Consider the following 27,567-nt stretch of genomic DNA (forward strand, 5'->3'; position numbering starts at 1 on the left):
GGCCGCTGCGGGCCCGCCCGCATGGAGCCCGCGCCGGGGGAGCCGGCGGCCGCCCGGATGGTGGCGTAGGGCCCGCACTGCCGGCCCCGCAGCATGGCGAGCTGCCTGCCGCCCTGCGTGATCGACGGCGGCACCGGGTGAGTGCGGGCAGGGGAGACCGGCTGCCGGTGCCCGCGCTGGGGACTGGGGGGTGCCTCCGCGCCGCGCCCCTCCGCTGCCTCCCGCTGCCGGCGTGCGCTCCTCGCACGGGGCCGCGCTGCTGCCGTGTGTCCCGGTGGCCTCTCGGCTTGCTGAGGGTTTCTCTCCCCTCTGGCCTTCAGCGGGCTGGTGTCCATCGCTCTTGTCCTCTCTCTTCCCCTTCTGCCCTTCCATCCACCGGAGCGCGGAGCGGGGCAGCCCTGCCGTGTCCCCGCCGTGCGTGTTTCTGTGTGCCCTCTTCGCCTCTCTCTCGGGACCCGTTTTCGTGTGTATCCTCTGGCTGTGAAGTATCGCATGATGCAAGTGCTAAAATTGGGGACGGCTGGTTTCAGAAGGGGAGAGGAGCCAGGAGCCCGCACTGAGAGCGGTCCAGAGGCGATGCCTGGGAAGGCGATGCCTGGGGAGGCTCACGGAGGTGCCCGAGCCGGAGGCAATCCTGTCCGTGCCGTGCTGTGCCTGGACACGGAGCCCAGCGAGCCCAGCTCCCTGCCCCGGGCCGCTCTCGGTGCGGGCTCCTGCCTCCTCTCCCTGTTTGAAACCTGCCGTCCCCAATTTTAGCATTTTCAGCTGAGGTGGGAGCGCGCTGCCTTGCTCTGGTGATGCGCTCGGTCATTGGGTCATCCCTTCATCTTTCTCTGATCAGTGTGAGATTTATTCCGTGCTTAACCAAACCACAAGTTTTGTAACTCAAGTCTTTGAGGGCAGGAGTGACTCTGAATTGCAGAGGCTGTGCTTGGGAGGCGTTTCAGGAGCGGCTCTGTCCTACCTCTCTGTGCTAGAGAAGACCTGAATGGATATTCAGCATCCAGTCCTGCTGTGCCTTAGCGGGGGAGGTGTCAGAGGGAGCTGTAATTCAGCTGTAATAGTGAATTTGTGGTGTACTTTTGCTAATTAATACCTTTCCTTTGGCCCAGCAGTTACAGACAGCTCTGAGGAGGGGAAGTGAAGCACCGGTCCATGAGTAACTATTTGTGCAGTAGCTTTACTTGTCAGACTCGGTCTCTCTGATTGCATTAATTCAGCCTTTCCTCTGCAGGGAATTTGCAACACTATTTTAATTTCTTTAATACTTGGAAAATTATCTTTAAAATTTCCTGAATGGAACAATCTTTATAAAACCAAACCCCAGACTAATCCAACCGAATCAAGAAACCCCAATCCCTAGGTAACCACAGGAAGCACTTTCCAGTGCTGTGGTGCCACATTGCCTTCTCCTGAAAAAGTGTGTCACATTTTGAAATATGTCTGTATTAAACTGTCATGAAAGTTTTAGAAATCTTTGCCTGTTTCTGCTTATACTTTAGTTTAACAGAAACCAGCTCTGTTCTCTTAGTGGAGAATACTGGAGTTCACAGCTGGAGACTTTGGAAGTAGAAAAGAGACCAGGTTCTACCTTGTGTCTAATTCTGCTTGCTCTTTAGATACTTGGCAGTTTCCCAAGTTTCTTCTGTATATTTGTTGAAGATATTGTAAGTATCTGTTCTCCAGAGATCTGTTGATATTACAGGATTACTACTTGATAGTTTAGAGAGAAATGGGAGGTCTGGGTGGATCCTTTAAAAATGGTACAGTAAAAACTGTAAAACCCAGAAAATATATTAAATGCCAAAGCTGCCTTTTGCAGGAGACCCCCTTGGCTTTCAGTTTGTGGAGTAATTCCAGTGTTACACTAGCAGTAGATATTGCTGTCCAACAGTTACACAAAATAAATAAGGATAGGATATTGCTTATTGTGCCCTTTCAAAGAAATAATTGAAGTAGAATTTCTAAAATCTGTTTAGTGCTTGCATGGGTAAAGCTGATGGGTTTTGTGGGGGAGGGACATGTATATTGTTTTGTTTCAGGAAGAGTTTGGATAGTCCCCAAGTGATGCACATTTGTTTTTCAATGCCTCCAAGTGATCTTGATCCACAGGAGACAACGTATCTCTGCTGGTGGGACTTGTGCTTGACTATGTTGTAGGGCACTAAAAAATGGAAGACTTTTCAGCAAAGAGACTACTGAATGTGAAATAAGTTGTCTTGCAGAATTCAGGATGAAACGAGTCTGAACAAAAGCAGCCAGAAGAAGTAGCTTGACTCATTGATACACAGTCTCTGGAATTTTCCTCTGTGTGGGCTGAAAACCTTTTTATTGTTAGAATGAGTCTGCTTTGGGTTACAAGCTTCAAACAATTCATTCAAATTATTCATGAAAGGGCTTTCAGATGAAAAATTGGGAAGAGCATAGCAGAAAGGGAAAGGTATATGCACTGTGGGACATTGTGTATATAAAATATACTTTTCTGCTTAAATCTCTAGTACTGAATGAGTTGTTCTGTCCAGCCACTAAGCCATCTTTTTTTTTTTTTTCATATAAGGAGTTTTAAGAAAATTGTTAAAAGAATGGTTTTGTTGTTGTTTTGTGCATAAGGAGGCTGGCTTAATTTACTGTAATTTGCAGCCACATGCCTCAGTCTTGTAAGTAACAGAATTCCTCAAAAAAAGTAAGAACTGGTGTATAAAAAACAGTTACAAACCTTCAGTGAGAAACATGTTTTTATAGGAAGACAGGATAATGTTTCTTTGGTCTATTGGATGTAGATGACTTGAATCTCCTTTGCCATAAACTGCTCACTCTTTATTCACAAATAGAATATAGTTAATAAATAGAAATAGTTAATAATTTGCTATACTCTTTTCCATTAGCATTTGCAAATGACTTGACATAGCACAGTTTTGATGCACTACATCTTGATTTTCTCTGCGCGAGATTCTCCTCGTGATCAGTTTACACATTGCTGTCACTCTTTTTGTGGAGAAGGGCATGCTATTTTTAGTTTCTTAGGACTACCAGGCCTTTTTGTGTTGCTGTTTTAAATAGCTTTAGACTTCATAACCAGTTTTATTAATTGGCATTTAGCTGTGGGACATCAGAACAGTAGTAGGTGGGTGAGCAAAACAAAGGAATCTTAAAATACCCCTCTTCAGTGTATTTGTAGATGCTGAGGAGTGCTTCTGGTTTGGGTGTATTTTATTGAAGCCATTCCTTTTTAGTAAAGAGAAAGTACTTTGGCAAAGTCTCACAGATGAGTTTAGAAGTAAATATTTGATTTCTGAGAGAAGTGAGCTGGACTGGGTCTTAAAACTTGAAGCTCAAGGTGTTTTTTGATGATGTTGCTGTTACAGATAGCTGGAGCCTCAGAATATGCTATGTTTTCCCTCCCTTACTATATTCTGAACAGGCATTATTGTAATTGCTGTTCTGGGTCTAAGGAGCTTGAGTTAATTAACTGTTGTTTATAATCACAGGCTTCAGTCCTGCAAAGTGCTAGACTTTCTCAAGAAACCCAGTGGCTCTACTGTACTCTTTATTCTTATAGTGGCTGCTTTTGAAAAGCTCTTGGGTAAATTGTGCAGACGAAATAGATTTTTTCCCCATTTGATATTTTCTCCTTCATGTCTTCTTGATTCCCATCCCTTGTTTTCAAAAGTGGTTTTCCAAATCTTCACGAAGAACTCGTGTTGCAAGTTCCTCAGACATGCTTGTAATAATGATAATAGAGTCTGCTATGGCAGCCTGGCATCACAGGTGTTCTGGCAGCAGCAGCCTGGTTATTCAGCCTCTTAGCTGTCAGGGAAAGTGTTCTATTTACAGAGGCTATTTGTTTGTTTACAGGACTTTCTCAAAACATTCTGCTATTTTTAGTCACTTCATATTTATCTTTTTAGAAGTTTTTTGTGTGACTGTAACACATAGTTCTAAAGATGTGGACGAAAAAAGCAATAGTGAGTGATCAAATGCTAAAATGGTTGCATTTGGGCTTTGCTCTCTTGCATACCTGTACAGAGAAAAACTGGATGTCTTGTGTTTTCAGATGGATAAAGCAACTGCTTGAGTTTGTGATTTGTTCTCATGCTTGGAGAAGAATTTTCCTAAACATATCTCTTCTCTCTAAAGTGGTTGAGGGTGCAGCATCTCCTTCCAAGTGCAGTCCATTTGTATATCTTTGGAGTCAATTCTTGATGTAAGTTTTTTCATCGTTCCATCTTGGTGGGACCTCAGAAGAGAACAGAGTTGGGATGACCCATCCTCATGCAAAGGTTTGTGAAACTGGTTTGTGTACAAGCTCTTCACCTGGTCAAAACAGTATGAAAGAGACCACACTATTTTTAGAAATTACTTGTTTCAACAACATGTAATTTCCAGAGATTTAAAACCAAATGTGTAGTCCTCCAAATCTCCTTGCATGAAATAGCCTTAGTCTATTGGATCAGTTTTCTGCTAATTTTTAGTGCAGTATCCTATATTTTGGCCTGTTTCCAGTAGGTTCCTCTCTCACTGGCAACAAATTGCTGCTTTTAATGAAATTAAGTTGGAATACTGATTATCTACACATTCCACTACAGCTGTCTCTGTAATTTTACAGATCACAAGATGTTGCATTACCATTAGTCTGCTAGGCTGTAACCCAGGAGAAAGAAAACTGTGTTTTAGATGCTTAAATATTCATTGGAGAAGGGACTGGAGACCAGGTACCCTCTGTAACTGTTCAAGTCCAGAGCCTTTCTGTTCAGTAAATATTTAAATATCATGTAAGGAAGGGAATATTTTCTGTAGGAGGTGCTGGAAATGGGTCACCCAAACACTTTAATGTACCCTTGAGAGGTGGAATGAGTTTGGGTCCTGCTGGGCACAGCAGAGATCTGGGACCAAGTCTGCCATGTCCTGAGGCTCCTGGAGAGCAAAGAGCTGCACAACTGCATAGTCTATTTTCCCCTCTCTTCCTGAGTAGTCTTGGGAGAAATTTGAGTTTCCCTTCCATTTGGTTTTGTCAAAAACACCTGAAATGTGGCTGCTTGTTCCACTCTATCTCTGGTTTGATCCTAAGTAGATTTTCTTTTTTAATAGATTTTGTTTTTCTGCTTCACCATTGATCTGAGAATTTAGTTATTCTCTTTGTTTTAGTATTAGTCTTTCATGGATTAATGACATGCAATATAAATCTTTCCATATGTTACCTTCTGTGAGATTAATTCTTTAGATAATTTTTTTCATGATACTGCGAAATAAACTTATTTGTAGTTTTTTAGTAGGAGAATTAACCCAGGTTAAAAATGAATCTGTAAAATACTGAGCTGTAGGAGTTTGGTAAGTTTACAAGTTACCCTGGTAGGGGGATCTGATCCATTCTGGAGAGGGAAGGTGAAGCTCCTGCAGACTGGTAGCCCAAATTGACTTTTAGAGTGTTTTCTTTTTTTGAATACTGTGAGTGGGTGTGAGTTTAGCATGTGTGTTGAGGGGGAAAAGATGGCAAACTGAACTCACCTCTTGGCCAGACTTTACTTTAAGAAATGAGTTCTGGTTAGACTGCAAGAACCTTTTAGTTTATTCATGCACACAGATATATAAAAACTGTATGAAAAGTATATATATGTGTGTGTATTGCCTTTGGTTTTTGTCTCTGAGGCTTGAAAGGCTTTTTTTCATGATGTTTCTGCCTAATTGTCATTTCTGAGTCTTGAAACTAGGTCTTTTAAACAAATAAAAATGTTTTCCTTGGTTTTCATTATGTTCATTTAGTCATGATTCATTTCAGAGAGAGAAACAAGGGGAAGTGGCCTGTACTGCTCTTAAATCCCAGTGGAAGTCCTGTTGTTGCTTGTTATGTTTTAACAATATTCCCTAGGTAGGCCTCATTCTAAAATGTGAGGAATCTATGCAATAATAATCATAAAAAGAACTTCTACTAGTAATGTCCTCCTTTACAGTCAGTCTAATTTAACATCCTGATTATGTTTTTCTGAGAGCCACAGCAAGTGTGCATAAACAATTTGGATTAGACTGAAAGCATATGTCTATAATGATGATTAAAAACCCAACAAACCCTTGCCTGCAAAACACAGTCCTTGTCTTTTTAGCCTTGGGGGAATGGCTTTTTAACTATTGTTTGAAGTCTGTTGAAGCTATAGCTTTGAAGAGAAGTTGAAATATAAATATTTAAGTCCAAGGTCATTGATAATTCAATTTAGATTAATTCCTTTATCTAAGAAAACTGTGATCCTTAATGAGTATTTTTATACCAAATACTCTGTAAAGAGGAACCTACTTTTCAAGCTGCTAATGAAGATGCAAACCTCTTCTTTGGCCATGGCATAATATTATTTGCAAATATTGAGAATAGGATGCAGACAAAGACTTTAAATTCACTTTAGGACCTAGGCTGGGATTGGTCTCATTTAAGAATATCATGGCTTTATGGTTTTTGTGTAAAAATTATGTGAACAATGCTGATTCCCTCAAATCCTGCTGCTGCTGTACTTCTGTTTCATGCTAATGGCAGCACTCAAGAATGACATCAGTCTCTGCCATCATTCAATCAATTTAGTTGGGTTGATTTTTCTTTTAACAGTTTCTGATGTGGGTTTTGTTGTCATTGTTGGTTTTTTTCTTTTTTTCCCCCCTAGGAAATAGAGCTGTTTTTCATAGTCTGGGATGTTAATTATTTCTAAAGACCTGGAGTAGCTTGCAGCCACTAACACCTGTAGAAATTTTTTAGGTTTTATGTGAAAATTTTACTTTTTTTGTTCCCCCTTCTTTCCTCTCAAGCCTTTAATTGTTAAAATAGATATTTTATGTATATTGGAAGAAATGATCAATGCTTTGTAGCATCTGCTGCCCATTTCTAAAGCATTTCATCAGTGCAGCCTTGCTTTGGTGTAGTATTTGTCTTTTATCACACACAGATAATATACCTGTGACAAAGTCAGTGGTTTGTTCACGGCCTGAAAGGGAATTGTATCAGGATTGTAACAAGAGTTCTCTCCTGTGGTTTATACTTGTGATACTGTATTATTTTTATTTCTTTTTTTCCTGTACTTGAGAATATTAAACAAATATGTAAAGTCTAAGGCTGTCTTTGGTCATGGTAACTGAAGGGTAAAATCTGCGTGGCCCTAATTTTTCCCAAAGGGTGCAATGTGACCTGCCTGTCCTTTGTCATAGCTGGTCAACAAGATGGAAAAAGTAAGAGTTGAGTTTTCAGACTTGATAGTTCTGAATAACACTAGCAAAATTTGTAAGCTGAAGTTGTCTGAAAAATAAATTAACACTTAAAATATTTATCACTTTGAGTTTTCTTTTCAGCAGAGTGACACTCGAAAGCATAACCCAGAAAATATGGTCATGGCATGTGATGCATGTATCACCTTCACTTTAAGAAGTGGAGTGAATTGAAAGTATTTTTTTCTTCATGTTTTTGCATCTAAGTGCTTCTAATGACCTGGTGATATTTTTTTTTCCCCTAGGTATACGAAGCTTGGCTATGCAGGAAATACAGAACCTCAGTTCATTATCCCATCATGTGAGTTGTTTTTTTTTGTCCCTCCAAATTGTAACACACACTTCTGTCACTGAGCACTTTGAGGATTAAATGACATGCTTCCAACTCCCAACTCAGCCCTCATAGTCCTGTGTCCATCTGGGAAGTGATATTCACCCTGTTAGCATCCTTGGCTGGAGTGTAGCTAAACAGAGCTCCTTATCTGCAGTTAGCTAGGACTGCTGCTCATTAAACCAGCTCTTGGTTGCTATGACAAAGATGAAGAGAACTCCAGTCCAATTTCCTTTTTATCTCCATTATTTTTTGGCCAGGACTCTTGAGTAGACAGAATGCAATTTACCTCCTGTCTACCTGACACCATGGTTATAGCCTGGATAATCTGGGGGAAGGCTCCCAATCAAATTAAGTACTAAAGTGCAGGTGGTGTCTGCCTTATTTACATTGTCTGGGACTGTAGACAGTTTAATATTCAAAAAAGTTGTTCCTATTAGAAAATGTTCCTTTTGGGTGTGTGTTTACCAATTAAAATGTTCTTGCACATTTAACATGCTTTTGTTGAACAGATTTACTCTTTAATTTTTTTGTGTGTGTTAAACTTGTTTAAAATGTTATACTTTTCTGGTGTTCTTGATTTTAATTGACATCTTAATAGTTTTTTCTGAAATGCTGTGTACATATATATATATATATGTATGTATGAATAGTAGTACTATGTATTTACATCTCTAATGGCATCTGTTAACTCCATTTATGTTAAACACTGCTTTTTACTTTTTGTGAACTTTGCCAATGAACTACTTATTAATGTATCTAGACTACCTTGTAGCCACTCATGGGAGAAAGTATAAAGATAAGGAGGTTATAAAGGTAATTGGTGGCCAAAGAAGTGAAGGGGACACAGTTCTTCACCAGGTGTAGCTGCAGTACTGCTTACAGTCTCACTATTTTAAGTATTGCAATATTTGAAACCCAAACCACTGGTAAAGATTTAAATTTCTTATGTTAAAGAAATGGGATAGCAGGGATTTCCTGTGAATTTGGTGTAACTCCTGTTTTATACAGCTATAAACCTGTTGGGGGATAGATGTTTTTCCAAAAGAATTGTTTGACTGTGAGTCATTTTTGGTGCTAGTAGTATTTGGTGTGTTTGTGGATGATGCTTGCCTACTCTGCATTTTCTGCTATATGTTATTCAGACCCTGATTATGACCTATTAAAAGAAAACTATATAAACAAGGTTACATTTTAGCAGTACTTCATTCCATTTTTATTTTTAGCTTGCCCCAGATTTGATTTTTGCTGTCTCATCTTCTTGCCTACAGCAGCCATCATCTAATAATTTTAGTGATAGTTGAAGGCTGCTAATGGGAAGCATAAGTGTCTCCAGAGATTTCTCTGTAGCCCTGCAAATTGATTTCTCCCCTCCCTCTTTCCTCTTTCTCACCAACCAGGATAATGACTCCAATACTTGTTTTGGAATACACAGTTTATTTTTTTCTTCTCCTGTGCTCTTTGTCTTTATTCTAGAGTTGGAATTCAGAAAATTATGTTGCTTACTGGAATGCTGCACTTGTACAGGTTTAGTGACTGCTGTAGTCTGTAACAAAATGCATTTTCATATTTTCTGTGAATTATTAGGTTCAATAATAAGGGATGGGTGACCAGAATCCTGCAGGATGCAGTGAGAATGAACTTAGCTCTATTGGCTTGTCAGTAGATCACTTACATGATTTCTACTTTTTATATCCCAATTTTTATTTCTGGAAAAGTATCCTTAAGTAAATAAACATTAATCACTTGGTATTTCACTGTTTAATTTTGTTTTGATTTGGTTTTTTTGGGTTTATTTTAAGGTATTGCAATCCGAGAGTCAGCCAAAGTGGGGGACCAGGCTCAGAGGAGGGTAATGAAAGGTGTTGATGATCTGGACTTTTTCATAGGAGATGAAGCCATAGATAAACCTACCTATGCTACAAAGGTGAGCATTCAGGAGACTTTGACAGCCTTTCCCAAGTCTCAAATTTTTATGATGAAATGTTCTAGGACTTCTGGTTTGCCATTCTAAACACGTTTGCATTTTTTGTAAAGTACTTTTATTGCTTTTAAAAAACTGCATGATTTGGTTCATGGCTTTACCCTTTTTTAGATATCTGTTTTACTAGAGCTGCCTTGTGTGGTTGGTGTTTGTGTAAATATTCATTGATACAGTGCAGCTGTTCAGTTTTCAAAATTCTGAGTTATTAAAATAGTCATATACACTGAATATTTAAATCCATGCTAAAAGTGTACCCTTTTAACATGGCAAACAAATTGGGAAATGTGTTGGATACTTTTGCTTCAGGGAAAGTCACAATTGTTTTGTGAAGGGCTGTCTTCAATGCAGCTTTTCTGTGAATCATATTTTCCATACCCTAGTAAAGGACTTCTTGTACTTACAAAATGTTACTGGCTTATGAACTATATGGAAAAAAATCATGTTTTATACATCCTTCTGTGTTACTTAAATGTCAGCTGTGTTCTTAACGTTGAACAAAATGTAAACATCATCCTTGCCAGAAATTTTAGGTAAAAAATATATAGCCTATATGGTCTTCATTTCTTTTTATAATATGGAAAGGCATATTGAAGCCAAGTGTGCTTCTCAACTTTTTAAGTGATAAAATTTATACAAAAAGAGGTTAAAAACCACAGTTCTGCAACAGACTAACAGGAATAGAGTCTGGACTATGGCTGCTGGTCCTGCAAGGTAGAATTGGGCTTGGAAGCACCTGGGAGCTGGAGGTACATTTGAATTGTGCCTCTGAATTCAAGTCAGGATGGGTTTGATGAGATTCCTGTGAGATGAGGTGTCAGACTGTTCCTGTTGCTGGGTTTCTTTGTCCTTGCATGATCCAGTGCTGACAAGTTCTGCCCTTGCAGTGGCCTATCCGACATGGGATTGTTGAGGACTGGGACCTCATGGAGAGGTTCATGGAACAAGTCATTTTTAAGTACCTTCGAGCTGAGCCTGAGGATCACTATTTTTTAATGGTGAGTTAATGAGGCCTGGTAAGGAAATAGTTTTGTAAGAGGAAAACCAAATACCATTCCAAGCACAATTAGCTCTGCTGGAGGATTTTTCTCTGTATGTCTTATTTCTCTAGCAATGACAGAGTTTGGGTTGGGAGGAGAAAACTAATCTTTAAAGCTGCATTATAACTATATTCTGTTAATTTTGTGATGCAGGCTACTGCAGGTCAACTACTGCTTTTGAAAAGCTTCAAACACTGTTTAAATTCTGTTTGAAATTTTTTATTTTGAGTGCACTGAGGATTTTAAAAGTTCAATTACCAAAATTTTGATTAGCTTGATACCATACTAATCAAGGCAGGATCCTATTGAGTGCTTTTTCAAAACTCTTTGTTTTTGCAGACAGAGCCTCCGCTGAACACACCAGAAAACAGAGAATATCTTGCAGAAATCATGTTTGAATCATTTAACATCCCAGGACTTTACATTGCTGTGCAGGTGAACAAAGTGAATGCGTTTTTCTAAAGTAGAAAACAGCTGCAGTGTTTTGTCTTTTGTAGGCGCGTGTGTGAAACGTTTGAAACTGTACTTTTTGGGAGTGTAAATTAGAGCACTCTGCCTGCTTCTAAATATAAACTCTCTGTGCTGTAGGCAGTGTTGGCCTTAGCTGCCTCCTGGACGTCACGGCAGGTTGGGGAGCGGACTCTGACTGGGATTGTCATCGACAGTGGCGATGGAGTGACCCACGTGATCCCCGTGGTAAGGAGCAGCATGCGCTTTGAAATCAGCCCTGCTTTGGACAGGGTTTGTTTACTATACATTTAAATAAGAAGCACCAAATGAAACCTTATTTTTAAATTTTTAGTGTTGGCTGGGTCTTCTTTCCTTGCAAAAGTATGTATTCCATTATGCGTTAGTTTAGCTTGAAGACCACAGGAAAGTCACAGTAGGGAACCATCAATTCAGCTTTTAAAAGGCTATTTCTATGTAAAAACTTCTGTTACTGTGATGCCTCAGTTCTCTTAAATATCAATGATTATCATGGGTTTATGTCTTCTGCATGCCAAGAGTGTCTGACAAGAAATGTCCTAACTTTTTTAACACCCTGCATTTCGACTGTTTAATAGATCTGGTAATGTGTGCTTTTTGTATGATTTATTGTTTCCACTTTGCTTATGTGGAAACAAGTACAAATTTATGTAAGTACCTGTTCTTACACATCATCAATCTCATCAGTTTAGTTATGTGAGCATAATACAGCAAATATCTGTGCATACTGACATCTGCTGATGTCATTTTGTGTATTTTTTGAACCATACTGTGTCCTTGAATGATCAGATATATTAGAAGTGAAAATTTGATGCCCTTTAACTTCATCCTGCATTTTGGTCTTAATTTGATCTTCTCAGTGTTTTGTCATATGGGCAGTGCTGAGAACAAGCAGCATTTACTGTGTGAAACTCTGAAAAGTGTAAAAAAAAGTAAGGGAAGAAATAATGTGGTCCAGCAATATCAGTGTTTTCAGTAAATGCATCCTAAAAAAATTCAGCAAGTAGATTTCTTGGTTTTGTTGTGCTTATTGTTTTCTATTCCTATGTGATTTTTCTTATCTGAGAAATTTAATTTTATACTTTTTTCCTATTAATTTTTCACTCTCAAAGAGAACACAGGTAGTTTATTTATATTACGTTTGCTTTTCTGATGATACCATAAAGGAACCATCAGATCTGACTAATATATACAGATCTGACTGATATGTTTATCACTTGTGTATCTGTTAGATGGTCAATATCTGTTTATATGTGGTAATCAATGTCTTTAAATAGAAATTATATTCACTTTGCAGTGGGGTGCATATTTTTAGAGTGATTTTGAAGTTTCAAGATTTTACTTTTAATAGAAAATCAGAGTATTATAAAAATGAATGTTAATTATTGATACACAGTAAGTTTTCCCCTTAAATATGTCTTTTCCTCTCCTCCTACATAGGCAGAAGGCTATGTAATTGGAAGTTGCATCAAACATATTCCTATTGCAGGTAGAGATATTACTTACTTTATTCAGCAGCTTCTAAGGGAAAGGGAGGTAGGAATTCCTCCTGAACAATCTCTGGAGACAGCAAAAGCCATAAAGGTACATCCTCCTTTATCTCTTAATAAACACATAGTAAATCTCTGTGAGCAAATTTTTTGGCTCTAGCAAGTTGCCAGTGGCTCTCTTAAAAATGCAGATGTAGGCAGTGTATTATAATTACACCAGCTTCTGGTGGTTTATCCAATGAAGTGTGGGGGAAGGAGAAAGAGGAAGAAAATATTCATGCTAGGCTGTTTGGAGTGAGTGTGTTCCGCAGCTTAAATCAGTATTTCAACTTTGGAGTTGTTTAAAGTTTGCTTTGTAATAGAACTTAAAAAAAAAAAAAAAATAAGGGTGATTGTGTAGGCCTGCTCTTGCAGTGAAAGCTTGCCCTTGAAATTCTTTATTGTTGGTGATGTTTTCATTTTGGGAGAGGCAAATGTCGCTGAGTCAGCGTGTGGAGCCCTTTGGAAGCAAATGGGCCTTGTGCCTTGAGGGGCTGAGGCTTCAGTAGTGATTTGGGTGGGAAAGTCCCTTCAACAGCTCCATCTGTAATAATGCTCACATTTTTCTGTTCTGACTGTGTTGCACTTTTAATTCACGGATGTACTGATGATTTCAGCTATTTTTAACACCTGGTGTTTCTTACCAGGAGAGATACTGTTACATTTGCCCCGACATCGTGAAGGAGTTTGCCAAGTACGACGGGGACTCTCGCAGGTGGATCAAACAATACACGGGCATCAACGCCATCAACAAAACCAAGTTTGTTATAGATGTTGGCTACGAGAGGTTCCTCGGGCCAGAAATCTTCTTCCATCCCGAGGTAAGAGCAGGGAATAGCTGTGCTCAGTTGTGCCGTTCCCGGTGCCTGGGCGCCATCCCGTGGCAGTGAGGGGCCAGTGAGTCTCCTGAACACGAGCCAGGTGCACTCACAGGTAACATCAGCACAGCAGAAAAGTGGTTTTGTGGTGTCCAGTCTGACGTTTAAAACATCTTCTTCTGTTCCTGTTTCAATCTGAACTTGAGAAGTAATTGTTTCATTTCACAGTTTTTGTATAGGATTTTCCTCTTTCAGCATCACTTTGAACAAGTCTGCCTTTATACTTTGTATGCTGCCCAATGCCTTTGGGCACTACTAAGCATGGCCTTCATGATATTCTAAATATCTGATGCAGACTGATATGAGTCAGTTTGTAAGGCATGGATGATAAATTTATCCTTGAAGGAAGTCTATTGAATTCTGTCTTGGTGTGGTCATAAGTATTATGTACAATTCTGGGAAAGATTACGGTACCTCATCTCTCTGATTTCTGATAGTTCAGTTTGAGTGAGTTTCAGGATATTGTTGAGAGGAAGGAGTTAGGTTTTAATACAGGTCCTCTCCATTCCTGCACACTTAGTTGAACTTATTCAGGCACCCATAGTCTGTAATACTGTTTAAAAGTTTTATTAAAATCCACATCAATACTGGTGAAGTTTCCCTTTTTCTACCCTCTTCATTGGAAGAATATTAAAAAGCTTCTTTCTGCTACCTTTTGTCTGAATTCCAGCTGTAATCTTCTTTGGTCAGTTTGTAGCCATCTGATCTTCTGCCAGAAGTAAATCTCTGGGCTAAATAGTTTTTCTTCCCTGCTGTTTACCAACGTGATTTAACAGAGAAGCACTGAATCCCATGTCAAACATTATTTCAAGAGTTTCTCTTTCCATAGTCTCTAAAAAGACTGTTGGGAATGGGATAAGGGACCAATTTCCATTTTTTTCATTTCTTGGTAGTTTCTTGATGCTGTATTGAAAAAACCACCCAAACCTGAACTGACTTCTTAGACAAGAAGAATATAATGATGATGTGTACTGCATCCAAGGAGAATTTCTTGTTGTGTTTCAATAACTCCTCACTTGAAAGGGTAGCAGCTTAGCTAGGTAAAAGCTGCATTTGGTAAAGCTGTCTTGTAATCTTTTCCTATTTTCAGTTTACAGAATTCTTTCTGAAGTCTTTAATACTCCTGAAGTTAGGTCTTGGGGTTTGTGGCTATCCAGATTATTTCTCTGCTTTTTAAATTAGAGATTTTATTTGCCATTCTTCAACCGTATTGTATTGGCTGGCAGACTGCAATTTTACATTCCGCTCTGTTATCCCTGTTCTGGGATGATGTTATACCCTAACTCTCATTCCTATTTATTCCTTTTTCCCTGCTGTTTTATCAATATCTTTATGGAGAGGTCAGGAGTTTTCAGGCTATAGTTCATTCAGATGAAAACTCAGTGTGCAGCAGCTTCTCTTTTTGGTTTATGTGGCTTCATTTTTTTGCTTCTTGTATGATTAATTCTTACTGTGGAAGTTAGTTTTTTATTCTTGGGAACTGCTCCCATCATTCTTAGGGCTCCTGAGCTCCAAGCCAACTTCCTTTGCTAATTTTCTCTCAGTTCAGTGTATACTTGTTATGCTTGACTGTTATTTGTTCATCCATGTAGATACCACATCTTGTTTTGAATTTAAATCCCATGTACTTCTACACAAAAGCTTATAATATATCTACAATAATATATTATTATGTATTGGTAATTAATTTAATTTTTTTAGAATTTAACTTCTGAAAGGGAAAAAACATGGGCTATTACCAGTTCTTTTCTTTAAAGCCTATGTTAAGTTTTAAGTGGAAAATTTCCACTAGATTTTTTTTTATATTAGCATTAGCAACTCTTGACTCTCTAGTTTTATAGATGCAGAAATTAGCACTGTGTTCACGTTTGCATTGCTTTCACTCAAAATCTTAAACTATTTATACTTTTTTTGAACATTGGATACTTGCTGGGCTTGGGAAAAGAAATCTGACTTTTTGGTGGGAATTTAACTGAAGTATTTTAGTAGCATTAAAATCTTTTTGCAGGGAAACATTCTGATTTGCACACTGGTTTTTTTTAACCTCACTTGAAAGGAAAGGCAGGACCACAGTGAGTGGTAACAGTGTGTTTAATATTGCAGGAAAACTCAAACTCATCTTGCAGGCAATAAAAGTGCATAGTGCATAAATTGTAAACAGTGAATTTCTGACCAAGGAAGAGAATCTGATTTTCTTAGCAGAAAAAAGCAATTCTCATTTCCCTTGCAGAGAAGTGTTTGTTTTAATGTAGCATAAATGGTAAGCAAGACTTGAAACTCCCACTCATCGCCTATTATAAAGTCTCTCCACAGCCTTATTTCTGCCTTTTTAATTTCTCTGTTCTTTGGATGAAAAGATCTTAATGCCTGTTCTGTTTCATTTTAGTTTGCTAACCCTGATTTCATGGAGTCCATTTCGGATGTAGTGGATGAAGTCATACAGAACTGTCCCATCGACGTCCGGCGGCCGTTATACAAGGTATGGCCTTTCCCTTGTAGGATTCATGTCATTTGTTTAAGGAATTGAAATAAGAGTCTCTTCAAGCTAGGTCTCATGAGCTTTTGGAGATATATTTCACACTCAAGATAGCCCAGCTACTTTAGAAGGCATAAAAATTACCAGGATGGGTTTTGTGGTAGTGTGTGGTGGTGTTTGAGGCGTCCACAGGATGAGGTGAGAGATGAGAATCTTGACTCCAAGTTTCAGAAGGCTGATTTATTATTTTATGACATTATATTATATTAAAAGATAATGATATATTAAAACTATACTAAAGAAAGAGAAAGGAGACATTAGAGAGCTAGAAAGGAATGAATAATAAAATCTTGTGACAGACTCAGAGTCCGACACAGCTGGCTGTCATTGGCCATTAATGAAAAACAATTCACATGCTGGGTAAACAGTTCTCCAAATCACATTCCAGAGGAGCAAGACATGGAGAAGCTGGAGCTTTCCAGTTTCCCAGGAAAAGAAATCCTGGCAAAAGAATTTTTCATAAAATATGTCAGTGACAGTAGTGTTGGAATCAAAAAGGTTTTAATAAAAGGCAAAATAACAAAACTCTTTATAAAGAAAAACCAAGCCAGGTGCAAGAGTTCCTTGTCCCTGGTAAAACACCTCACAAAAATAATTAGTTTCTTTGTTCTCTTCTTTTTCTAATAAGTTACACAAACAAAACTTTTTAGCTCCTTTCCAATAAACTATCCTTAAGTTTGAAATAAAATCCCAAATCCTATGAAATGTCTTTTCACCTAATTAAAAATAAAAACTTCTACACTTATTTCCTTTTTGAAAAACAAAAAAATAATTTTGTCACTCCATCAACAAAAACCACATTCCTATGAGGAATAAATACCAGCATCATGGTCAGAAGCATGGCTACCACTTCCTCCACGATGAGAAATGTGAACTTTGGATAGAAATTTAACAAAGTGTTACTTCTAAATGCCACTAGATATTTGCTGCTTTTTAGTTTTGAAAGAGAAGTTTCTCTAAAGGCTCAATACACAGGTAAGTATTGTCCCTGAGAAGCTGTGGCAGCAATTGTGTCTGACATTTGTAAAGTGAATTCTTGGGCATGAAGGACTTTTGGTTTTGCCCATTTCAAGGGTTATACTGTGGTCTTACTGCTCTCACTACCCTCCTTCCCCTGCTTTATTAAGTGGTGGTTTCCAATATTTTTTTTCATAGTCTTGTCTTGTACCTGCTCATTGTCTGCAGTGTGGTCAATACTGCATCACTTATAAAGTACATGAAAACCGAAAATATTTAGGGAGAGAACAGTTAGGCCAGCTTAAATCTGCTTAAACCCAGGGTGTAGTCCAGAGAGTACTTTCAGTTCCTGATTGTTTAAGGAGTGAAAAATAAAAATAAAGTACTGACATGCATAGTCCATGGCAAGCTTTGTCTGTATTGGTAGCACATCCCATGGTTCCCTTTTTCAGTTTGTGCAGGAGCAGTACCATTTTGGAAATAAGAGCATAAAGCTATAGCATGCAGAGATTTGTCTGCTCATGTAAAAGGTGGTAGTGTTCCTCACCTTGTAGAATTAACATTAAGTTTCCAACTAAGTCATGTCTCAGGATAATTTGTAACTATTAAATTTTTACAGTCTCTTTTCCTTGCCTGGTAAACACTGTGTGTAATCTAGAATGAGGTGTAGCACTGCAGAGCAGATCTGTGGGGCAGGATGAAAGGGGAAGTTGAACTACTTAACAGATTAATATGTCAGTTCTGCAGTAGATGTCTTCAAAGACTTCAAGCTTAGGTAGCAGCAGAGTTTAGGACCCCCTTAATGGATGTTTGTGCTTAGGGGTCTCTGCTTTTTATCTAAGAGACCAAAGCTTCCTCAGAGCAGTTTCCTTGCTTGGTAGGGTAGGGTTTGGTACTGATTAGAAAGTGGTGTTTAAAATTTGAGGTTAAGTTACTTCTGCCTCATCATAATCAGTAGACAAATAACTTTCCCTTGGCTTGCCACTGATTGAGGCTTTGTTTTTCCTTTTTTCTGTTTTTCATTATACTTGCTGAATTAAAATAATGTTTCTCAATTACTTGTGCAATGTACTGAGAGTTGTCAGTAGTTATTAATGGTAATAGCTGCTGTCTTCTTTGAGCAAGGTGACTTCAAAGGGAGGAGCATCCCTTGTTCTCATTGATAAAACAGTGTATGGATGCAGAAATATTCCACTCATACTTTTCTCTCTGAGGTTTATCAGTTTCACTTCCATGGTGCTGAGTGGTGGCCAGCCAAGGCCCTGTGCTTTGGAGCTGAGTTTCCATCCAAAGTATTTGGATTCTTCCTCAGTGTTCCTGCAGAAAATACCCAAAAGTACCCTTATTGCAGGTTTTATGTGGGATGTAGCCTTTGACTCATTGTTCCACAACCCATCTTTTGATGTCCTATGATATTTCTGAGTTTTACTGCCAGTATCCCTGTTTTCTAATCTGATCAACATCTCTCACAAGGCCAGTTATCTTACCTTGTGTTGATGTTTGGACCAGCAGAACCTTGATAAGACTTCAGCCAGATCTATGACAACCCTAAAGGGAAGAAAGCTTCTAAGATTTGTAAATGCTCATTGGTCAAAAGAAATTACAAAAGTCAGAGAGTCTGAAAGTTTTATTAATAAATTACACACTTGGCGTGGAAATTCTTCTGTTAGTCCCTGACCTGCTATCTAAGCACACAGCAGTAGGTTTTAGGTAAAGGGGTAGGGTGAAAGGGAAGAGAGGAATTAGAGAGAGAGATGAATTAAAGAAATAAGGAGAGAAAAAGGAAGCACTAATTGTGGTTTCAGTGTTGATCCAACTGCATCAGTCTGGCCAATGACATATCCTGGGGGGTCCTGGGGGCACCCCCTGGGCTTGGGGTGGGGGTACCTTTTTATGGAGAGGTTTCTCTGCCCCAAATATGGGTTTCTTGCTTTCCATGTAAATTAGTTACCACATGCAGTCTGTTCTTTCAGGCCTTTCTGGAAATGGGTTGGAGGGCTTTGGGGACTTTGGGTGGCAGTAATGCCACCCTGTAGCACATGCCAACTTCCTCCCACTCATTCCTTGTACTCTGGTGTGGTTTGTTCTCATGGATAAGTGCCCAATGTGTGCCTGGCCCCTCTTCTCCAGCCAAATCCTGTTCTTCCTCACAGTGTTAATACCAATAGTCCCTGGTTATTACCAGCAATTTTTGTTTCCTTTTACCAACAGTCCTTGGTTGGCTCCACAGCCATTTAGTTATTGGTGTTTGAGACATACACATGAGCCCCTTATTTTCTGGGAATTGAGAGCTCAAAAGAATTCAACTTTGAACTGCTGTTTACAGGACCAGTAGAGTGTGAGCTTTAATCACAGTTCTTTCCCATCCTGGCCACAATTTGAGTTGGTAAGTTTCTTTGAAAGTTCAATAACAAAAATACTATTTCATTTGAGTTGTTATTTGGGCAAGAAAAAGTTTCCAAGGCTGTTAAAAGAGGTTCTCACTTTAACATCTGATGATTCTGGGAACAGTGTTTCTGTTAAGCTCAAGAAGGGCTTAGTCCAAGTGCAGTTTGTCAGGGCTGAGGTCTGATGAGCATTTCTCAGATCCCATCGGGGCCTGGAGAGGGGGAGATGCACCCTTAGAAATCCATCCCACAACTGAAGTCAGCTTCTCTGTACCTCCACAAGATCCCATAACCTGCAGCTGTTCAATACCAAGCACAAACATCCTTTCACACATGATGAAGCCTTTTTTAATTGTATAATGATTGCCAGCAATGCACTCTCTAATTCCCATGATTACATCATCTTAATGTGATTGCTTGGAAAAACTGATTTGTATTCTCTAACACGGAGTTGAGAGATCTGGGTTGCTGGGGATGAGCTGCTTTCTGCTAAAACAGAAAAAGATAGTATGGGTTAGAAACCAAGGGACTTGCATTGAAATTTGAAGAAATGAGGTGGGTTTTGGTGGGATTATTCTTTAATTTTTTTTTTATTTTTGCAAACCCAAAGCTTCAGAAAGCAAACTGAAATTTAAAACGAGTGCTCAGTTGAAATGAGAAATGACAGAGGAGATAAATTTTGGATCTTACCATATGGATGAAACAGTTTGGCATCCTGGCAATGTTGATCATTCCTGTGTGTTGAATATCACTAAAAAATGACCTATCCTGCATACAGCTAAAAATAATCCTGTATTTGTGGGGCTCAGTGAGACATTCCATCACCCTTAGTGTTTTCTGGGAAGAATGGTGTATAGTTTATCTAGTACTATTTTTTTGAGAATTTCTTAGCTTCCTTTTTTCTTAACTATTGTTCCACAACCTTTTCTTGTACTTAAAATAATATGAATACATAGTATAACTGATATCTCAGAAATTGAGAGAAATTACAGGGGAGTGCAGTAGCATGAAGGGGGCTGTGGTCTGCGCAAAAATGAGACCCTTCCCCAGCTTTCAGGTTCTTGTACACCAGTAAATTCTGTATAACTACTGCACACCCAGCTTGGATCAGTGATGAGCATCTGCTCCTGTGGTACAGCCACAGCAGATGCTGGTGTGGAATGTGTTTGTATTTAAAAGTCTCTTTTCAACCTGAAAGTGGTGTGAAACTTGTCCTGACATTTGTCAGTTAGGACATGAGTTTTTGGCACTTAGTGTCAAAAAACAGTCTCCTCCTGAATTGAGTTATAATAACTTTGAAAAGTTTTAAAAACTGCTTGCTATCCTAATAAACAGTACTTTTTCTTAGTAATAGATTCAGAAACTATCACTTTTATTCCACACTCTACTTGATCTTTTTTTCCTTATCTAGAGTCTCTCCCCAGGTACTTCCAGAGTTAAATGAGAGCAGTGTTAAGTTCTGAGGTCCTTGCTTTCTCCCAGTACAAAGGATAGAAGTGTAGGGTCACTGACTGTCCCAGCAACTGATTGTTTTCAACTTTTCTCTGCTGTGTTTTTAGCACAAATACCTGAAAGAAAGAATATAAGATAAATGACATCTGAAGCCAGGTAAATTCTGTCAGAAATACCTCTGAAAGGTTTTAGCCAAGCATGCTTAAGCATTCATGATTCAGATCATAATGAATCAATGACAACATCCTTGACCTCAAACTTCTAAGCCAACTTCTCGAGTTGAAAATTCTGCATGAGGTTGGGGACTGTCGGATATTGGTAAGTGTGGTGTTTTATTGGAGATGGATTATCCAGGTTTTCCATGGAAACACAGGTGCATGGAGAGATTTTGACAGATGGACTCTTTCCCTTAGAGAAGGTGATTTCTTAGCTGGGTGTGCAGCTGTTGTGGACTCAGATTAGTCTGTCTCAAAATGAAAACTTAGGGAAATTATCAAGTCAGGCTCATTGCTACATTTGAGACTTGGGCTGCCCTTGTTGTGTCAGTGTTCACTCAGCAGGTTAAACTGCCAAACCCACATGCAGGGACAAACTGGGTGGTAAAAACCCCCTGATACCACTTCTGACTTCAGCTGCTGGTAAATAGAAGCCCTTGGTGTGAGAGCAGCTCCAGCTGCACAGCGTGGTGGGTAGATGGCACTGTAGGACTGGCTTTGCTGAGCTGTGCTCCAGCACCACAGAAATTCCCTGTTACTGACCCAGAGCAGACTGGGGAGGCTCTGGGGTGAGGGAAAGGTGGAGATACTGCCAGGCCATGGCATCTGCTGGCACCATGACAGGACATGGGACAGGAAGAGCATTCCTGCTGAATACTGCAGTATTCCTGTGGTGTTTAAATGAAAGCCCCAAGAGATCAACTCTGTCATTGTAGCACAGGAGTACTGAGCAGAAGCCCTGCTTATTCCCATCACAGCTGTAAATAAATTTGTAAGATTACTCCTGCTAGTTGGTTTAACAATAGCTCAGTGCATCTGCAGGATTTTCTGATTCCTTTTGTGTCTGAGGCGTATTTCTGCAGAATGGCACCACCATAAGTCATGCTAAAATCTCTTGCTGTGACTTGAAATGTGAAATGAACATTAAATGAATGATTTTAAGGAAAAAGAAATTATTTCTTTATCATTAGAAGTAAATGTATTTTTAAAATACTGTTTCTCACAATAAATTTACTTATTTGTGCTACATTTATTGTTTGGTATGAACAATATTTATCCTTTTACTTTCCATACTGTGTTGGCAAATAGTGGCCTGTTTTTACCAAATTAACAGAGACATGTAGCTTAATTGATTCACTTGCTAATGAAGTGCTTGGCTTCAGCTTGTGAACCTTCCTGGTTTTACCCATAATAATTTTTATTAACAGTCATATATTGATCTCATTACATGTCTCTGGTGGTCTGGTCACATCATGTTAACTTTAATTTAGGCTGTCAGCTGGAAAGAAAGGGAAAATGGGATGTGTTGTTCTTACATGCCAGAAAAGCAGGGGATGCTTTTCAGTTTGGTGCTGCAAAGTCTGCTGTGTCCAGCTGAGAGTGTGCTCACACCACAGTGCAGTGGGAAGATGCACAAACCAGTTCAGCACCTTGTGTTTGGCAGTGCTGAGTTCTTCAGGAGCTAATCTCCCTCTTTGGAATTTTTATGTGAGCTTGATTTAGTCAGAGATTTCTCTTGCAGGAGCTGGGTTGCTTTGTTATGTAATTTCATATCTCTGCAGTGTTACATTGTACAGGCATAATACCAGAAATGGTACAAGGAGAAACTCAGTACCACAGAGTTCATAAGAGAAGCAAAAGGTACAGATGAGAAGGGAGAAATTTCTTGCCAGCCCTCTGAAGTTGATAATCTTTGAGGTCTCTTCCATCCTTAATGATTCTGTGATTGGTATCCACTCCCTGGTCTCCTTCCAGTAATAGCCTACTTCCATTTATTTACTTGCTGTGGTTTTAACTTTTTCAGGTGTGTGGAAGAGCTTTGTCCCTCTCTGCTGAGGGAACACATTCTTTCAAACAACTTAAATGTTCAGCCAGTTAGCTATAAAAGTGAAAGCAGCTGGAGCTTCTTTCCATCAGCAGGTATGATAATTGGTGTTAGCTGAGAAACACGTGGGCTGCTTGGAGCTCTTAAACCAGCAGAAGTGTGGTTGAGCAGGGTAAGATCAGAAGTCTTCTTTAAAGGAATCAGCTGAAAACAGATCCTTAATGCCTAACTTCTTTGATGTCTTTCTCTGGGAGGCCAGAGATCGCTCTGACAGCTGAAAACCCAAATATCACTAGTAAGCTTTCTCCACAGATGTATTTAGCATGCTTTATTTTTATGGTTTTTAAGTAGTTATTGGAATTTTATTGGAGATTTAGTCTAGAGAAGATATTTAAGAGGTCAGGGTGGAGGGAGGTGGGTGGTGCTCCCTTGGTTGTTTTTTGGGGGTTGTTTTTGTTTTTTTTTAATCTGACCATCTTATCTTACCTTTATTGTGTCCTTTGTAAGGTGGTGTTTGAGGGGTTTGGAATGGATATGGATTCTGCTTTCATTGTTAGTGGGGAGTACCTGCCTTCTGACCTGACTTGCTGAGTTGAGAACTTGCTGAAGGCTGTATGACAAGTCTTCTGCTAAACAGTTAGCATGGCTTGGTCTGGCACTGACAGCAGTGCAGGGAGCAGGGGAACTGTAACTGTATAATTAAACATCTTCTAAATGCAGTAGGTGTCACCTAGTTACTTACATCCAGAATTTTGCTTAGCCTGGCTGGTCCAGATAGGTGATAATGAGGTGGCTCATCTTTTCAACATTTGTACCTTGGTGCTTCTGGTCTCCTTGGGCAGTGTTATTGTTGAACTGATTTTGGTGTGTAGAAGTACTTGAATAATCATAATTTGAAGAAGATGTAACTTAGCCTCTAACCCTGGAATGGTAACTGGGTGGAAAGATCCTCTCAATGATGCTGCTAACTCTGTAGTTACACGAATTGGTCTTGGATGTATTCGAAAAATTATTGTTTGGTTTATTCTGGAATCTATTTTTAGTGATAGCATTGTCCACTTTGTGGAGTATGCTTGAAGTTTAATTTGCTTAGAATAGAATTATTGCTTTCACATTCTTTGCCAACTTCATTATCTCCAGGTAATATTTTCTGATGACATCTTTTTAATTGCTGTTTCATCACTCAGGTTGGTTGTTGTCTTTTTTTGCCCATTAGCAATTTCCTTTTCCCAAGCGGAGTGCATAACCACTTCGATGCAGGGGAAGGAGATGTTCTTGTGTTTGGGGAGAGTAGGGGGAATTCTCTCTCCAGCTTTAACTTAAGGATGAGCTGTGATTTCTGGTTCCTTTCATCTTCTCTGTCCTCCTCTTTTCCTTTTGGAAATGTTTCAGTAATGTTATTGAGGCTCGTGCTTCTTTTCTTTAAAGCACACCTGCCTTGTCATGCATTCTTTTATGCTGTAGATAATCTGAAGCTGTGAAGAAATGAGTTTTTCCTACTGTAATTGTTTTATGATGTGCAGGGATATTTTTTTTCCCTCATGCAAAACAAATAGCTTTCTTCTTACTTTACAAGGTACAAACAAGATTTCCCTGATTATTTGTTGCTTAAAATCCAAGCATTTCTGCACCCTGCAAGTCTGAACACTTATGCATGTCTTTGACTCTTTGGATCCATGTGCATGCTGAAAACAGTGGGTCAGGGATTGTTTCATTATGTGCACAGTGTTGGTTTGCAATGTCAAAAAATGTTACTGAGAGATAATCCTTGGGCCTGTGTACAATGAACTCCTGATCCAAGTTGCTTGTGGACATGTATCAAAGATTTTAGCACTGTGCAAAGGCACATGTGCAGTTTTGTCATGTTGAGTTCTTTTTTCTGATCATAAAATGCATTTTTGCTGCCACCAATGTTATGTTCTAGGGGTCCTGTTTTGAATCCCCCAGTTTGAAATTACTTCTCTGTTAGTCTGGGATGCTGCAACATAATCAGAATTAGGTATGGGAAATTCTAAAATGTCTGTTTAGAATCTAAGTACAAGTCCAGGCTGAGAGGCATTTGGTTCTGCTCTGAAAACTAGTAATACCAGACAAGCAAGAGAAAAGGCACCATACCTTCCTCTGTGCTGCAGTTCTCTTTGAAGGTGTGGTGCCTTTTTCAAGAACTCTGGAAATTAAAAAAAGAAAATAGAGTTCTAGATAATTTTGTAGCTTTTGTAGCTATGTAATATGATGAGACTTGAGCCTTATTTAGTGTCAGGGCTAAAACTGCTTGCTGTGAACATCCCTAGAGAAACTTCTTGATGTAGTATCTTATTTCTACTGCTCTGTGTATGTAGAGTACCAGCTCATGTTTTTAATGAAATCCTCCTTTGTAATAACCCATTCTACATAATTGTATTTAAAGGAGAAAAGTAAAGGAGCCATGAGCTTCCTGTGATTTGCTGAAAGTGTTCTACCTACATTGTCAACTTCCTAATGATGCTGAAATTCAAACAATCACCTCTGCAGTGTTGACTATTGGGAAACTTGCTTGAAGATGGATTTACAGAATATGTTTTTAATTTCTGCACAGAATGTGGTCCTCTCAGGAGGCTCCACGATGTTCAGGGACTTTGGACGACGACTGCAGAGGGATTTGAAGAGAGTGGTGGATGCGAGACTGCGGCTCAGCGAGGAGCTCAGTGGTGGTCGGATAAAAGTGAGTGTGTGTTCCAAGTGCATTTATTACATGACTAATGACAGAAATCAAGTTCAAAGTTCTCACCTCACTAGTGAAAATATGCTGTAAAGTCAGTAGGATTTGTTTATGTGTTGTTAAAAGCACCGGCAGCCTTGCAGTGTATGACATCTCTTCTAAAATTACTGTTAGCGGTTCTGGTTTTCCTTCTAGGAGATGTGTGAGCAGTAGGCAAGAGGGATTTAACTTTGTGTCCTTCATCATAGTTATCATGAAGAGTTTCATGACTTGGTCTCCTAGGGGGAGCATATCTGAGTAATAAGTGATGTAAATGGAGGGTTGAAGGTGTCTGGCTCTGACCATGTTAAGTTTGAAAACCAACTAAATATGAACTGTTTTCCTTAGCCCAAACCAGTGGAAGTTCAAGTGATAACACATCACATGCAGCGTTATGCAGTTTGGTTTGGAGGTTCCATGCTGGCTTCAACAGTAAGTCTTCATCAAAGTTATTCTTAATTTTTATTGCATGTTGAATTCTGGATGTATTTGATCTGAGGACTAAGTTCTAAACTTTCTCGTTGTGACAGCCTAAACCGTGTCACATTCTGGAATCCTTACCCAAGTTTTATCTCAGTAAAATTTGTACAGGCCAAATGGGAGCTTTGCTCAAGTAAGGATATCAGGAGCTGATATAATTCTAAAATATTTTAATAGTTTTGATACTGTAGTTCCAATATAGTGCCTTTATTCTTTAAATCAGCACTAGAGATTAGTTAGGACATCTGGAATATAGAGTCCAAATCAATGGTCTTAAATGCAAATGAGAGAAGTAAATACAGGAAAATGGGAGCAATTGCTATCTGCCAAATGGGATTTCTTACTGCTGTGTTTAAAAGCAGTCTTATGACCAGACAAACTTCCCTTGATTAGTTGTATTCATATCCTAATATTTCTCATATTTTAATATTCAAAATGTAATACAATGTCATAAAGATGCAATCTACAGAAATGCCAAGATGTTATCTAGTTGTTGGTTTTTTTCTATTTATCTTATACTTTTGGGGGGATTTGTTTTGTATTTTTATAGCCAGAGTTTTTCCAAGTATGTCACACCAAGAAGGACTATGAAGAGTATGGCCCTAGTATTTGTCGTCATAATCCCGTTTTTGGAGTCATGTCATAATGCCCGTCCAGTGGAAATAAGATCTCTGATACTGTGCTGGTGAAGGAACTCTTGCAGTGCAGAGGAAGGCAGCAGATACTGTAAATACTTGAAACAAGATGTGGTTAACTCTGAGGCATTTGGATCACCATTGTGCACTAAAGCACAGCTTAGAGCCCCAAGTCATTTCAGTACCAGCCATTTCTCTGCTGACTACTCAGAGCCTTTCCTTCTTTCTTCCTAAATGTGAGGTAATTGAAAATAGGTAAGTCTTGGTTTAGGAGGTTGTGCAAATACTACTGAAACTGAATCTTGAATAATAAGGCAGTGTTTTACTGCTTGTGGAAAGATCTAAACCTTTCCCACTTGTACCCTGAGTTTGCAATCAAACCTTTAGCAATGGAGCACTAAATACCACATTGCCTTTAGGGGAGCTGGAATGGATACAGGTACTTACCCAAATGGAATAGATTGCAGGATTTGGGACAGTACTTCGTAAATGTAGGTTTTCATACCATTTTGTATTTTACGATATTGGTAGGGTGAATTGATGACTAGTTCTAAGCATGAACAGCTGTCAATGTCATGGAATGATGTTATGCATTTCCAGGTGTGAGGCATGTATTGGATCAGTGCTGGTATATTTTTTTGGGGAAAAAATAAGCCATGTATGATAGAAATGGATCTGTTCATGTTTGGATGATGCAAAGTGATTTACAGTATTGTATGAAGTTTATTATAGCCACTGTTCCTTTGTTTTGAATTTTCTGAAACTGTTTTTTAGGAGATGATGTTTTGTTTTGCTGTTGGTGAGTGGTGGATGACACACGGGCCTTGCACCAGTGAAATAAAAGCTGTTAACATCTTTA

At 39.0% G+C, this 27,567-nt stretch overlaps 1 protein-coding gene across 1 annotated transcript; it reads left to right on the forward strand.

Annotated features, from left to right (window-relative positions):
• ACTR3B (actin related protein 3B) lies at nt 1-27,567 on the forward strand. The gene is made up of 12 exons (XM_030970998.1): nt 1-137; nt 7,485-7,540; nt 9,373-9,497; nt 10,439-10,549; nt 10,931-11,026; nt 11,180-11,287; nt 12,518-12,661; nt 13,254-13,427; nt 15,871-15,963; nt 25,432-25,557; nt 25,942-26,025; nt 26,624-27,567. The coding sequence occupies exons 1-12, from the start codon at nt 94-96 to the stop codon at nt 26,717-26,719; spliced, it is 1,257 nt and encodes a 418-aa protein (XP_030826858.1). The 5' UTR covers nt 1-93; the 3' UTR covers nt 26,720-27,567.

The sequence above is a fragment of the Camarhynchus parvulus genome, chromosome 2 (genome assembly GCF_901933205.1).
Source record: "Camarhynchus parvulus chromosome 2, STF_HiC, whole genome shotgun sequence".
Classification (NCBI taxonomy): Eukaryota; Metazoa; Chordata; class Aves; order Passeriformes; family Thraupidae; genus Camarhynchus; species Camarhynchus parvulus.